Source organism: Haemorhous mexicanus, chromosome 14 (assembly GCF_027477595.1).
Source record: "Haemorhous mexicanus isolate bHaeMex1 chromosome 14, bHaeMex1.pri, whole genome shotgun sequence".
Lineage (NCBI taxonomy): Eukaryota > Metazoa > Chordata > Aves > Passeriformes > Fringillidae > Haemorhous > Haemorhous mexicanus.
The window spans coordinates 8,479,412-8,494,270 of NC_082354.1; the positions used below are offsets into that span (position 1 = coordinate 8,479,412).

The 14,859-nt window shown below is 49.0% G+C and overlaps 1 protein-coding gene across 2 annotated transcripts in view; it reads right to left on the minus strand.

Moving 5' to 3' along the window:
• Window positions 1-670: 670 nt before the first annotated feature.
• CD99L2 (CD99 molecule like 2) overlaps window positions 671-14,859 on the minus strand; it is a 30,692-nt gene continuing 16,503 nt past the window's right edge. Inside the window, exons 3-10 of one of the 2 annotated variants that reach the window (XM_059859199.1) lie at window positions 13,528-13,566; window positions 11,707-11,787; window positions 10,723-10,815; window positions 9,043-9,105; window positions 7,989-8,024; window positions 7,795-7,908; window positions 5,279-5,344; window positions 671-2,798 (exon numbers count right to left, since the gene is read on the minus strand). In XM_059859199.1, coding sequence (XP_059715182.1) covers window positions 2,788-2,798; window positions 5,279-5,344; window positions 7,795-7,908; window positions 7,989-8,024; window positions 9,043-9,105; window positions 10,723-10,815; window positions 11,707-11,787; window positions 13,528-13,566 — 503 coding nt within the window. In that variant the 3' untranslated portion in view covers window positions 671-2,787. Of the gene's footprint in view, window positions 4,848-5,278; window positions 5,345-7,794; window positions 7,909-7,988; window positions 8,025-9,042; window positions 9,106-10,722; window positions 10,816-11,706; window positions 11,788-13,527; window positions 13,567-14,859 lie in introns of both variants that reach the window. The other variant, XM_059859198.1, reaches the window with a different exon arrangement.

Sequence of the window (14,859 nt, forward strand, 5' to 3'; positions counted from 1 at the left end):
TAGTAACACCAAGAACATCTGGTTCTCTAAAAGCTGAAAACAAGGAATCAAGAGCTCTCATTCATGTACACTAAGCCTCACAACAGAGGACACAGTAAAATGGGCAATTCAGACTATTCCCCAGGTGAAACATTTATGGTAAAAAGCAAAAAGGAATGTCCATTTGCTGAGACCGTATCTGCTGAACTAAGAGAGCAGTGATTGCTTTCAACTGCCAGATCTTGGGTAGTTGGGAGGAAAGAGTTAAGAAACATGAGTCAGAAGTAGTTAGTTTGAAATATAAACCACCTTTTTTGACTGTGGTCAAAAATCACATTATGATACAAAGCTTAGTTTGCACTGCATGGGAGATTTATCCTACTGGGTGTGAAAACATAAAGAAAACTGCAGGAAACCTAGGGCACTGCCTTGAGTTTAGCTGCTGATGAGAGAGTGAGAGTGTGTGTGTGTGCATCAAATATTCCATTTTTACCATTGAAGTTTCCATAGTGGTATTTGTTTTCTCACAATCTAGTTTGGATTGGATTTTTAAATGAAGTCTTCAGTGTAGTTAGAGAAGAGGTGATGTACCAGAAGGATATAGCCAAACACTTGCAGCTTACTTCCAATGTAAAAAAAAAAAAAAAAAAAAAGAAAAAAGAAAACCACAAAAAAAAAATCAAGTCTAAAATGTCTTTCTAGACAACTTGGTTTATTTGGTGTTTTCAAAGGTAGTTAAATTCTGGGTTTTACCCCCTTGACCCTTACACACACATTAACAAAATGTCTTTTGTTACAGCGTAACATTCAACCTTCCTTTGGTACAGGTCACTTCTTCAGCAGCAAGGAATCTGTCTTGCTTCTAGGTTAGAACTTCACTCAAAAGAGAGTTCTCTAATTTCACAACTCTCTTGTTTCTGAACTTCATTTGTTCCTCAACCTCATCTGTTAGAGAAGCAATTTTTAAAGCTCAGCCTGCTGATTCATCCTTCTTTTTCAGAATCTGAAACAGTATTATGGACTAATTCCACTTTTATCACAACAAATGAGTAGTTAAGAATGACAGTGGAGCACTTGTAAGGGTTCGTTAGTGGGGTTGCTTGAAAATGACTTGAGTTTATAGTGCCAGAAAGATCTGAAATTTGTGTCAGAGTATTCTCAGCTGAGGAATCTGAAACCAAGTACTGCCAAAGGAAAATGCAAGTAATTGAAAGAATAAACACAAAAAGAGCCAGCTGAATTCTTTCAATTCTCTCTTTTCTCTGTCAAACCTTTGACAAACCTTTTCTGAATCATTTTAGTACCATTTAAAATAGCTTTAGAAGTGAGGTGTCATAAGAAAAAGAGCTCACAGAATACATAGTACAAAAACTCTCAGGACGTCTATATATAGGTTTTGGACTCATGAAAAAAAAGGAAACCAATTTTCTAGTGGTTTATTGCCTTTTTTAATAAAGAACAAGAAAGTTCATGCCATGTATACAGAGCTTAAATGCAGGATTTTTTAAAAATCCATATCCCAATTTAAAGTGAATAAATAGTAATTAAATGAAAGTAGAGGTCAGTGCTGGGTCATCTGTTCCAGAACTTGGATCACTACTAGGAAAATACACAGGAAACCTCTCAGTTGTTATAATGTCTAAAATATAGATGATATAAACTCCCTGTTTTTCAGAGACTGGTGGCAGTTCAGATGGAAGAGGGGACAAACAGCAACAAAAAATCATTTGAGCCTTTGCTGACATTTACCACTAAGACTCTGACTTTCGTTCAGTTTTGAAGAGAAGGCCAAGCCTAATTTCTCCACTGCAGAATTTGCAAGTATTTTCCTATTTGAAATCCTAGAGAAAGAAATCTTGAATTCTGTCACTATTCACTTTGGAAGTGTTCTCTTTCACTGTGCATTTATGGATTTCCACATACCTACACACTACACTAACTTTTAAGTAATCACCAGCGTTATAGAAGAGCCTTGAGCAAAGCAGCAGCTTCTGAGTCCCAAAACCTGGGGTGGGTGTTCCAGTGAAGCAGCTTGCTGCCTTTCCTTGTTAAATTTGTGACCTGTAGTGTTTTGAATTAGACTTGTGCTCCCTCTGTGCCCCAGTGGAAGAGGTCTCCAAGGGAGGGGTAGGTGCTGCACTCTTTAAACCACACTGACTACTGACACAGTCACTGGCAAAGTGAGAGGAGGAATTATGGGCACTAGATCTAAGCTGGGCAAACAGCTTCTAGTCATCATCAATGCCCTGCTGTAACACTTCATCTACAATAACTTACAGAAAACACATTTCATGCTACAGCTTTCAAATGTGTTTGGGTAAGAACAAAAAGCAAGTGCTGGTGCTTGGGACTGGAGATACACAAACGCAGCTGTGTGGCTTTGATGGCACCTGAGCTCCTGCTGCAAATTCTTCAGGATACACTTCCTCCATGAAAACCCTTCTCTGGGAGTAAGCAAACAGTGCATCCCATCTCTTTCTTACGCTTCCATTATCTGAGCCAATAATTAACATTTCCTTCCTATTCCAAACATTCATAAAACAAAGCAGCAGTAGTTCAGAGTAGTATCATTGCAGCCTAAGCATTCTGAATAGTTGTGAGGAGGCACCTTATAAACCACTGTAGCTGTTCTGCCAGAGCTAGTATAAGGCTTTAAAAATGCAAGTGTTAAAAAGAGCATAAAGAATTGTGCAGCTATTGCAAAATACTTAACCAAGTTACTAGGCAATCTCATTCCAAATGGAGCTGTTAAGACAGCGATGCTCCTGGGCTCATTCACCTCCTGGCAATGCCTTCTGGAAGTCATGTCTACCTGAAAGCTGTGAATTTGTACATCTTACTGAAAGGCTTGGTTTTCTTAATACACATTCATAAAACACAGAATTTGCACACCCATACAAAATGCTCCTATTTCAAGTTTATATATAAATAGTGAGTACCTGTTATGCCATGTGAAGTGAAATTTCCTTCACTTGAGAGCATGCTTTTTAAGCAATCATTGGTTTGGAAAAATGTACTGGAAAGTGGCAGTTATCCATATTTTAGCAGCAGTCAGAAAGGTTGCTGGGGAGGGATTAAAAATCTAAACAGAAATTCTTGCAAGATAGTGAAGGTCAGGTGTAGGCAGCAGTTCAGCAGCGTGGCAGGGGCTGCGTGTGCACTGTCCCAGTGCAGCCCAGTGTCCTGCTGAGCACCACTCACAGCCCAGTGCTTCCAGGCAGCTGCAGGAACCCCATGCAGGACAGTGATGGAGGATTTGTCCTCTCAGAAGGTACTGCCTATTTTAAAGGTTAGCCACAAAGAGTGAAGTTTAAATCCTTTTTCTGCCTCTGGGTGCTGGGAGCACTCCTGATTGTTGCTGATAAAAGGAGGGGACTGCATCTTGTTAAGCTTGAGTTCTTTTGTACTGAGCATTACAGGTCTTAACAGATACCTGCTTTGTTTATTTTCTTTTGGGTTAAATCAGTCACTTGTTCTAGTGTGACTGAGATCTGAACCTGTCCTTGAAAGCATCCATATGGACACAGCTTTAATTGTGGTGATGGTGTAGCTATCTCAAGTCACAGAGACAGAATCACGGAATGGCCTAAGTTAGAGAAGACCTTTGAGACCATCAAGTCCAACCTATGACCTAACCTAACACCTCCTCATCAACTGAGTGCCACATCCTGTAGTGGGATAGAATATAAGAAAATAAAGATAGTGTGGAAAGTAATCTTACCCCTAAGGAGTTGCAGCTGGGCCAATTACCAAAGATTAGGAGCAGGCCCGACTTTAACAGGCCACAGCTGTAAGCAATGAGAAGATGAGTGCTATAAAAGAGTGGGGTGGCCACTTAAGAGGGGAATTGGAGTCAGTTGGCTGCTTTGTGAAGAAGAGAGAGTCAGTGCTCTGAGGAGCTGCCCACAAGAGAACACCAAGAAGGTATGAAACTTTTGTGATAAGGAGGCAACAGTATGGAGCCCCTGCAATAAGATGGCAACAACATCCAGTCTTTTTTAAACAAGCCCACGGACTCCACCACCTCCCTGGGCAGACAATTCCAGTGCCTAATCACTCTTTCAGTGAAGTCTGGATGTTTAACCTAAACTTCCCCTGGTGCAGCTTAAGACAAACTGTATCACTTCAGTTCCATTCTGATCTGCAGCACAGTGGATGAAGCATTCAAATGGCATTTGCTAGAAGCGAACACTGCACACACTCCTGTCAACTGTATTTGTGACTTGGTGTGAAAATCAGGTCCTTTGGTTGCAAGCTGAGCGCTGGGTGGTGAAGCATCCTCAACTCCTGGCTTGGGAGCAGGGAGTCACCTGGCTCAGCCCAAGGCCCCACACGAGGACCCACCATAGGCACTTCATTTTTAGGTGTAGCTACACAAAGGACTGCGATCCACCCTCAGGAAATGTGCAGCTTTGTCCCCACCACTGGAAGTGACACTGCCCGGAGCTGAAGGCAGAAGGTGGCTGAGGCGCTTTGCAGGGTTTGGCTTTGGATTGCTATTTACAGGCACTTCACTGTCCTCATACCTGTAAGGTCTTGAAAACTGACCACAGCTGAAGTACGTTCTGTGGATTTCCATCCAACTGCACACCAATCCTACACTACTGCTTTGATGTAAACATAAAACTCTTCACAAAAAATAAACACATGCTACCAGTCTAACCCTAAAGCCTAGAGCAATAAAAAGCCAGTTCAAGCTTAAATACACATTAAATAGCTTTGGAGTCAAATTAAAAGCTAAATTACAAGCACGTAAGGTCTCTGTTGCTGCTGACTGATTAGTTTCTAGCCCTGGGTCACGCTTTATATCTTCGCACTGTCTTGTTTTGGTGGTTCTGCTGACTGCGTTTCCAGGACTGAATATTTAACTGGGGAGAAAGAAAAAAACCCATGAGTACAATAGCACACGATGGAACCAGGGCACAAGCAACCCCAGCACTGGCTGATTGTGTGTGACACTGGAAAAGCCTTTGCAGCAGCTTTGATTGTCTGTCACTGAAAGAAGGATCATGCTTCTCTTGTGCAAGACTCTCAGTGGCTGCTACATGAAAGCTAAACGTTAACTGCCATCGTTTGCAGCACGAGCTCCTTGGGCTCTTACCAGCCTTTCCTTTGTGTGCACTAAAGGGGTAAAAGCACGGGAGTGGGTGTTTCACAAAAGCTGCAGCATCACCTAAGCAGTGCCATCATCAAAGGGACACAGCAGCTCCGTGCAGCAGCGGGGACTTTAGGGAAGTCCCCGGGTAAAGCTGTTTTAGTGGAGGGAGGCAGGCAGGGGTAAAGGATGCAAGGCTCTCACCCTGGGGTTCCTCGCTCACGACAGCTTCCATGTTTTCTCCTTTCACGTACTCGGCATTCAGTCCCTCTGAGAAGTACAATAAACACAGTGAGAGGGGAAGGGTAGAAAGTGAAATTATTTGCTTTGATGCCTTAAAAACTCTGGTAATGGGCACAGAGCTGTAATAGCTGAGATGCCTTTTTGAAACCTCCTCTGCAGTGACAGCAGCACAGAAGCCTCCATAACTTACAGCCAGTGCTGAGACTTGCTGGGTCTCAAAGTGCCCATGGAGCTCCTGGCAGGCACAGCTCCAGCAGCAGCTCTTTTGTCTGAGGCTCCTGCTTCATCTTTATCATGAGAGCCCAGCTAATTCCTGTCTAAGGAGCTGAGCTCTGAGGAGTGTGGGAGGGGAAGGGAGGAAGGCTTCCTGGACAGGACTGCTGTGTGCCTCAGCACAGAGATGTGCCACAGCCTCATTAAAAGCTAAGTTATGCACAGCTTCAAGCAGCAGTTCAGAGCAGGGCCATGGTGATGAGGCAGGATCCCAGTGGGGTGTCAATCCTGAATAAGTCCCTTATTTAAATGCAAAGAAGTTCCCAACGTTATCAACAAGTGGAGCCGAGCCCCTAGAGCAAGGCTGGGCACTGGTGGGCAGGGATGGCTGCAGGGGGGCAGGCAGGAGAAAGAGGGCAGGCAGGAGAAAGGGGTGGTCCAGCTCAGAGCTGGAGGTGAATTAAGACAGTCCGGGTGTGCCATGGACCTCAGGCATCCTCAGCAGCTCCTCTAAGGGACAGCTGTGGGGAAAGGCAGAGGTGGGAGTGCTGTTCTAGCTGTTGCATCCATTGGGGAAGGACCAGGGAAGGGGATTCAGGTGCTGGTCTGCAAATGAAGCCTGAGGCAATCAGGACATGCAGCACACACTTTTTAGGCATCTGTAACTTGTCTGCATATCTAAATATAGCTCAGGGTGTGGCAGGTACTGGCTGTGCCTCACCACCAGGTCTGGACAGGGCTCACCGCTATCTCCCAGTGAAGGAGGGAGGCAGGGAATGGTGCCAGGACCAAGCCAAAGGAGTGTAGTGGGAGCCTTAGGCAGCAATGGGGCAGCTGCTGCTTCCAAGACACAGGAGAAAAGGGTTCTGCAACTGCCTAGAAAATCCCCATAAAGCCCTCATGCCAGCAGGGACACTGCAGGCAGCAGCTGGCCAAGCTGTGGAGGCAGGAGAGCTACAGCTGCCACCCTGCCCAGGCACAACAAGAGGCTGAGCCACAGCCAGGGCATGGCTGGTGAGTACAAGTGAGGTGTAAGAAAAGAAAGTGGGATGGAGAGTTCTAGGCAGTGCTGTGCATCTCCTTCAGAGGAATCATCAGCAAATGCTCCTCAGAAGAGACCCAAAGCTGAAGGACAGAGAAAGAAGTGAGCCTGTTCCTCTGTGCATCAATTGAGTGGTCAGACATGCTTTGCTGCAATAACAGCAAATGCAATTTATGTTTTTCAATAAAAAGCAGTGGCTGACAACTCTTAGATTTCTGTCATGCACTGCAATGTATCTAAGGCCTGACATTAGCCCAGCATGCCATGTCTGATGGCTTAAATTAATCCTCCTTTATAATTAACTTTAATTTCCTGCTGCCTTTCTGGGGCTTTGTGTCTCTCAGCTTCCTTCTCATCAAAGCCCTTACTCCATTTTTTTTATTATTTATTCTTGCCAAAATATCATTTAAGTGGGGAGAATGTACAAGAGTGTTTCATTCCATCACATTCATTTGACTTTTCCTGCTGATCTAATTTACCAAAATGCTGTTTGTTTCAGGCACAACTGGGAAAATAGCACGATCCAAACAGAAATTTCCAACCCCAAACACCCTTTCCCTAGAGCAAATGGGACTCACAGGAGATTTCAATTGATTAATTTAAAAAAAAAAAAGAGCTTGTAACTCAGCTGCTTCTAACTTCCCTCTCATAATGAGCTGCAGGAGCCCACCATGGTCAGGTGAGTGTTGTGGGCTGAGGCTCTGAGGACTCTCCTGCAATGCTTGCACCAAGCAGCTTTAAGGGGCAGCTCATGCAAAAGGTGTTTTATGGCAAGTTTTGCTGTTTAATTTGCAGTTTACTGCAATGATTGTCACACCCACTGCTGAGGGTGCACTGGGCTGAAGCCCCAGATTCAGACACTGCCCGTTCCCTTCCCTGCATCCCGGTGAGTTTTTACTGCTTGCTGAGATTGGGGGGGGCTGGTTTGTTTATTTGGATGGGTGGGTTATTTGGTGGGTTCTTTTCATATTCCCTGTGTTTGGTATTGATGGTTTGGTCTTGGGCTGTGCTTGTGTGGGGTGTGAGTACAGTGTGAGCCCCAGGGGTGGCACTGGGTCTGGGGCTGGCACTGCATCTGGGTTCCTGCCATGGGGAGGGCTCAGTGACCTGTGCTGGGGCTTTGTTCTGCCAGCTGGGGGCACTGGCTGGAGATGGCAGCAGGGTTCAGGGTGGGACAGGTGTGTGCTGGCTGTGTGCCCTGGCTGCTCAGGGAAGGACTCACGCTGGATGCTGAAGCAGAACTTCTTCTGCTGGTAGGAGATGTAGCTGGAGACGGCCCCGATGAGCGCCATGGCCAGGCCGCTGGCGATGCCGGCGATTGTCCCCGTCTCTGCCACTGTGGGGCACAGAGAGAGCTCTGGGATGGGCACTCACCCACAGCTCCCTCCCGCCCCACCTCCCCTGGGACACACCCACCTCCGCTGTAGTCGTTGTCGGTGTTGCCACTGGCACCTGCAGAGACACAATCCATCAGTGCCCCCGCCCCTCTCTGCCCTCTGCTCCCCCCTCTGCTGCGCTGCCAGGGAGGGGACACACAGGACAGGGGTGGCAGGGCAGCCCAGGCCTGGGGGTGGGCAGATGCCTCCACGGGCTGCAGCATTTCTGCTGCTCCACACTCCACTGGGTGCTCGTTTTTGCTTCTGAGGGCTTTGAAGCTGCTCCTCTCCCTCTGTGTGTGCATGGGGGCAGTTTTGTGGGATCCTCTGCATGGGACACCTCTGCCTGTGTCTGATAATTACCCTCACCCCCACTGCTCAGTGTCAAGGGAACACCTGAAGGGCTGTCAGTGTTACACAGCACATGGGTGATGGCTGGCTGAGCTCCATCATGTTAGGGAACCCTCAATTGGACTGAAGTCTATTTTGATATCACCTTCCCTGGAGAAACTGGGCTGGGAGGAGAAGCTGCTCCCACTGGCAACCGCAGTCCTTGCCAAGTCACTTACATCCTGAATTTATGGAAGCAGGTCAGCATTGTATTAATGCCTCTGATGCGTCTTGTCCTTGGCGCAGGGATTTATTAAATGTTGATTAGGCTCATGGTGTTCAGCTCTTTATGTGACTGCTTTTAATATTTAACGCTGTGGATCCTTGTGAACGGCTTATCTGGTTGTTGTTGGATTTCCCCCTGGTTCCAGACACTGGTGGTCATGTGGTGAAAAGCAAACGAAGGCATGTAGCCATGCATGGCACCAGGGTGCCCTTGAGGTGATGGAGAGACACAGGTCCTGTCTGCCCTGCTGGCAGCTGGAGCTGCAGAGCCTCCATGGAATCCAAACCAAGCATCTCCAATGCCGGCACCAGGCATGACGACAGAAGCCAAGAACTTCTCCCTTGGCTCCATGGCTGAGACCCCTCTTGTCCCTGCCATGGAGGTGAGCACAGCTCTGCACAGAGTTCTTTCTAGGAGCTGGGGGTAACCCCAAGCCATGACTGCCACAGAAAACAACCATACCTAGGTCAGCACTTACCCTTCTTCTTGTCTGGGTTGTAGCCACCGTCCACGATGCTGGCCAGGTCATCATCTGAAAATCCTTTGAAAGGAACAGAAACAAACACTGGCTGGTACCTGAGGGAGCCACAGCTGTGCCAGAGGTTGAGATCACGGGCTGCTCCATCCCCCCTTGGCAACTGGGATTGGTCAAATAGTAGTACTGCTTCCCTCACAATTGCCAGATGTTAACCCTGAATTTCTTTAAGGTCATAGAAGAGGTAGTAACTGACTGGTTTAAATGCTACTGTATTTTTTTTTTACTGAAATGGATGATTTTTAGGAGTGAGGATGACTGATAATCACAGATGACTAAGAATTTAAGCATTCATTAAATGTTCTGGTGGTCAGCCTTGGCTGAGAGTGAAGGAGGCAGGAAGAAGTGGCTTGTGTGTGTTGCGGCCATGCTGCTGTGGATCAGTGAGCCCCTGGCTGCACCAGCTGGGCCTGGGGTCCTGCAGGCAGGAGCTGACCCTTATCCTTCCCAGAGGGACAGAACAGTCCAGGGGAAAAACTGAGCACCAGCATGTTTTGGTACACATGAAAAAGTTATCTTGTAGTGGGCAAGTCTAATTAATGCAGGATAACTACAGAGAAACAGGGTCTGTGAATCTGCAGCTGAATGAGTGGTGCTGTTGAAGGTCTCAGCTGCAGTCCCAGAGGGAGCCCAGGGGTGCAGCGAGGTGAGTGATGGGAGCAGAGACAGCAAAAGGCTCCTCCTCTGATGCTGTGCATTGGGAAGGATTTCCTTTGCCTTAACTGGGAGAGACTGCCTTATTCATCAGCTTACCACAAAAAACAGATTTATGGGCTTAGTAATGAGTGTGAAAAGAATGAAAGCCCTGACTATGCCAGAGCCTGGAGAGGTCCCAGGCAGCCCAGGGAGCAGCGATGCTGGGGGAATGTGTGTGCTGGTTTGTGGCCAGTGCCACGTTCCAGCAGTTCAACACCTCCACCTTTCCTGCAGGAGCCTGAAAACTCAGCAAGCCCAGAATATCAAAGTGCAGACAAGTCACCTAGTTAATACAATGTAATAAAATACCTGCCTGTTAATTAGGCATGTGAGCAGGGTGTACAGCCATCCCAACATCAATAAACCAGCCGTGCAAAGTCTGCTTCCCAGCTCAAGTGCTCAGGGGAACAATCCTCACAGACAAATGATTCATTCACTGGAGTACTTCAGAGATGGAAAAAGATCCCTCCCAGCCCACAGGGTGTGTTAGGCCAGGACCTGAGCCTGCTCTAGATTTTCACCTTGGCAGTGAGTGTGAACCCCAGCAGCCCATGCCCTCGGTTAAAGCTGTGGGGTACAGGGATGGGGGGAACTCAACACAACCACTGCAACTCAATGGATCAGAAGAGACCCTGGGGGGAAAAACCTGCACACAGATACAGAGCAAGTTGTTGGGAAGAGCCCCCCTCTGCCAGGGACCATTGAGGAAGAGGCTCCTTCCCTCCCAGGATCAGGCTGCCTGTAGAAATGTCCCCACTCTGAGCAGGCAGGACAGGGGCAGTGGGCAGGACACTGGACCAGGCAGCACCTGTTTCTCTTTATCCCATCTCTTGGAGGGGAATGGTGTCAGGCTGGAAAGGATCTCCTGCAGGTCTCAGGAAACAGCAGGACTGGAGCAAGCAGGACAGAGAAGAGAAGTCAGCCTACCTTCACCTGGCCTTAGGTCCGGCCTCCCAGGATCTTTCCTATCGTTCTTATCATCAAGGGCATCAGCCAAGTCAAAATCCATAGGATCCTTTTCTGGAAAACAAGACCAGGGTTAGCAATGTGGTGATAGGCTGAGGAACTCTGCAATTAATTAATTAATCGGGGAAAAACACTGTTGAAAGAGATGAAGCTCCAGGCACAAGCATTTCCCAATTCTGCTGTGGGGCCTCATGGCAGATCTTCCAAACCCATCCTGTTCCATGCCCCACACTGCTGTGCTGGGGAATACCACGTCCTTCCTGCAGGAAAAGGGTCCCCGTGGCTGGAGTGCCAGGCAATAATTGAAGCCAGTAGGAAAAGTCAGAGCCAAACAGGTGCCCCGAGGGCCCAGCCAGTGGAAGAGGGAGGTGGCTGCACCATGCTCACGTGCCAGCTGGAATGACCTGTGGCTTGATTCCTTGGAGTTATTTTCCTCTGTGAATGCTCACTTGGTCCCCTGAGCTGCCTGGCTGACAGAGGATATTGTCTCTGACAAACCGCAGCTAAAAGGCCAGTACTGGCCCTCCCACCAGTGCTCTCCTGAGTTTATTCTGATTCAAACCAAAACCCAGCCTGGGCAGGCAGCAAAATGCTCAGCTGACAGGGTGCCCTGAGCCTGTGGGTGTCTGCCAGTGGAGCCCAACACAGCTGTGCTCTGACAGGGAGCACATTCAGCTCACAACCTTTCAGCAAGCATGGGAATGAAGCACGGTCCAGAAACCACTGAGGTCCCCTGGGAAATGCAGGATAATGCTCAGATGTCCTGTCCTCTCTGTGGTTTTTGATAGTAGTTTTTGTCTTGAGGTGTCTCAGGTGAGCAAACAGACCAGAGGGTGGAAATAGCAGGATGAGGGCAGTGCCACCATCCTGGCACATCCCAAATCCTCCCCTGTGCCAGTGGCAGAGCTGGAGAGAAGCAGCAGGGGCTGTGGAGATGATGCTCACCTGGGTTACGCTTAGGAGGGGCTCTTGTAGTTTTTGGCTGCTTGGTCGTGGTGGTGCGAATGACATCCCAAAAGCCATTGTCTGAAGGGAGGGAAAAAAACCCAAAATGCTGTTACCCTCTGAAAGGTGAGTTCAGATTGAGTGCTGTGTGGGGAAACCCCCACCCTGCTGGGAGACTGGGGCTGCCCTGGGCCAGCTCAGTGCTCTGGTCTTTACCCAATCCCAGCTGACACGGGGGCACCCCTCCCTCTGGGTGCCCTGGGGATGGATGCTGGAGCCTGCAGGGAGCTTTGCATTACCTGGCTTCCCTGGCCTGGGGAAGGGCTTGGGAGTGGGCTTGGCTGGCTTGGTGGGAGTCTCCACAGGCGTGTCAAAGAAATCAGCCAAATCCAAGTCAGCAGGAGAGATTGTTACACTCCTGTTCGTGGGGACAGCACAAGGCTGCTGGCACACACCCCTCTCTGTGGGTGTTGTGCAATGGGGCTGCACCATTGCCAGGGCCTCCCACGTCAGGCTTGAGCTGGAAAGGGCAAACAGCCACTTTGCTGCTCAATCGTGACCTATCACAAAGGCTTCAGAAAAGTCTGGCCTCCATTTCAGTGTCCCCATCCAAGCTGTGGTTGCTGCCCAGCCCCAGCAATCCCAAAGTAATTCACTTTTGGGGGAGTCCTGCTGGTACCTGCAGCATCTCCTGAGAGCTGGGGAGATGTCAAGAGGCAGTGGAACTGAGCCAGTGGCTGGGACACTGCTCCCTGTGCAGCTGCCCGTGAGTGACCTTGAGCTGAGCAGGGCAGGCACAGAGAGGGGCCAGGGCACAGGAATCTACTGCAGGAGCCTCTCATTCATCCAAAAAACACCCCCTGAGGAAGAAGTAACTGGCTGAAACAAAGCCTCAGCCTCCACAGGGTGAGGCTTTGTTTCAGCCCATTTCCCAGGGGGAGTTTACTGGATGGAACAACCTCTCCTTCAGGCTGCAATCCAAGCACTGAAGCCCTGAGTGTGCCTCTGGCACTTGGCTTTTCTTATCACTACCAAAGACCATGGTGGCCAAGGAGCCAGACAGTTGAATTTACTTAATTTGTGCCAAGATCCTCATGCAGGGGTGAGTGGATTTACTTCTTAGCACTCCTCTGATGCAGTTTACTGCAGGCTCCCCCAGTGGGACTGAGCTACCCTTCGGCTTCTGTGACTGTGCTATATTTTAACAGGGACTCTTTGGCCAAAACTGAGCCAGAGGAGGTGCTGGCAACAAAACTCGTGTGAATTCAAGGGAGTTTCCTCAACCATGGCACTGCTGGGAGCTGGCCAGACAGTACATTTGATGTGCACCAACAGTGAGAGACCCATTCTCCCCTGGATGGGAAATTGTCACCAAGATGGCACTTTCTGTGGAGGCTGGAGATATCTTGGAATAAAAAAAGGAAGGAAAATATCCACTGGACTTCCCCCTAGGAAGGAAAGCTAGCAGGTGCCACGCAGACAGGAACAAAAGCTCTTGTGTAGCTGACCAGTGATTTGTGTCTTCTCCATTAGGATACTGCAAAGTGTGTGAAATTCTGCCTTGGTTGTAAATGCTCTGCTGCCACTCACTCTCAGCACAGACAGAAATATCAATATTACATTTCTCTGGCCACACAGGGACAGTGCAGGTGCACACACCAGCTCCAGCTTGCCATGGGCAAGTGAAGGGGTCCCAAAGCAGCTGCTGAGGCAGCAGCACTCAGCCACACACGGGCAGCCCTTGGGGGCTCACACAGTTCAGTCCCAGGGGAAGTGCACCCCACACTGAGCTGGGGTGATGTGCACGCAAGGAGGTCTCACCTGTCCCACCTGCTGGCATCCTGGGGCCCTTGGGAGTGGCTGTGACAAAAGAGATGGGGAGGAAAAGTGTTAGTCACAGGCATCACCAAAAGCGTCACCTCTGGACTGAGAATGAGCAGCAAAGATTTCAGCACAGCTTTCTGATATCTGCACTTGTAACTCAGGGCACGGGGTGATGAACACCCTGCACACAATGTGTGGCCACAGGGATCAGGACAGCCCATGGGTGAAATGGAGCCCAGTGCTCCTCAGGGCACTCACTGCTGCCTTGAGCTGAGCCAGCATCCCAGCCCAGCTGGTGGGGAGCAGGGAGCTGCAGCAAACTGCTCCAAGGCTCTGGGATGAGCAGCAGACAGGGAAGGGCAGACACTGCACAGAGCAGTGTGGAAAGCAGCAGTGAGGTGCCAATGCTTTGGTGTCCCTGGCTGGTCAGGCAGCCCAAGGACAGATCATTTCCTCTGCTGTGTTGTGCAGAGGAGGTTCCCATTCAGCTGCAGGGCTTTCAGTGACACCCTGATACTCAGATCCCAGCCTCCCCTGGCTGCTCCTGGGCTAAAACAAGCTACAGCCATCCACTGGGGGGGGGGAGGGGAGGGAGCAATATGGAAACCACTGCCTATTAATAGTGGCTGGCATTACCAAGTATATTAATAAATTATGAGCAAGAGCTGTGGCTGCTCCATTCCCATTAATTTCCATTAGACTGGAGTGGTGTTGCTGGGCTTCATTTCCAGTGTGCTGGTACGGTTTGATGTGACCCAACTCCAGACCCTCAGTTTGCTTTTTTCTGGGGCTGACACGAATGCAGAGTGGGATGTAGCACTGGGGAGGCCATGGGGACAGTGCTGCCTCTTCCCTTCCCTCACTGCAGGGACTTCTGCCTGGAGAATGCCACTTTCCCTTCACTTGAGGTGGCCATTAGTCATTTCTAACCAGGTCTCCTCTTGCTGTATTAAAGGGCTTTTGGAAAATCCTAGATGAGCTGTATCAGCCCTGTGACCAAGTCTGATACCCCACGGCCTATCCTATGCAGGAGAGCTGCAGAGAGCACCCTTTATTGCACATAAACTCCAAGGTAAAACAGTGCAAGTGTCCCTCTGCTGTTAGACTACAGCACAAGAGGCTGCAAACAGTGTTACAGCTTTCCCTTCCATACACGTGGGTATGTTCTGCCTGATCCCAGAGCCTGGCATCACTCATGGAGCAATCCCTGCTGCTGCCCTGGAAGCTGCTGGGTCTGGGGACAGTCACCATGAACTGCATGGGGAGTGCTGGGCAGTGAGGGGTCCTGGGTGCTGGCATTTGCAGCTCTGCCACAGCATCTCCATGGCT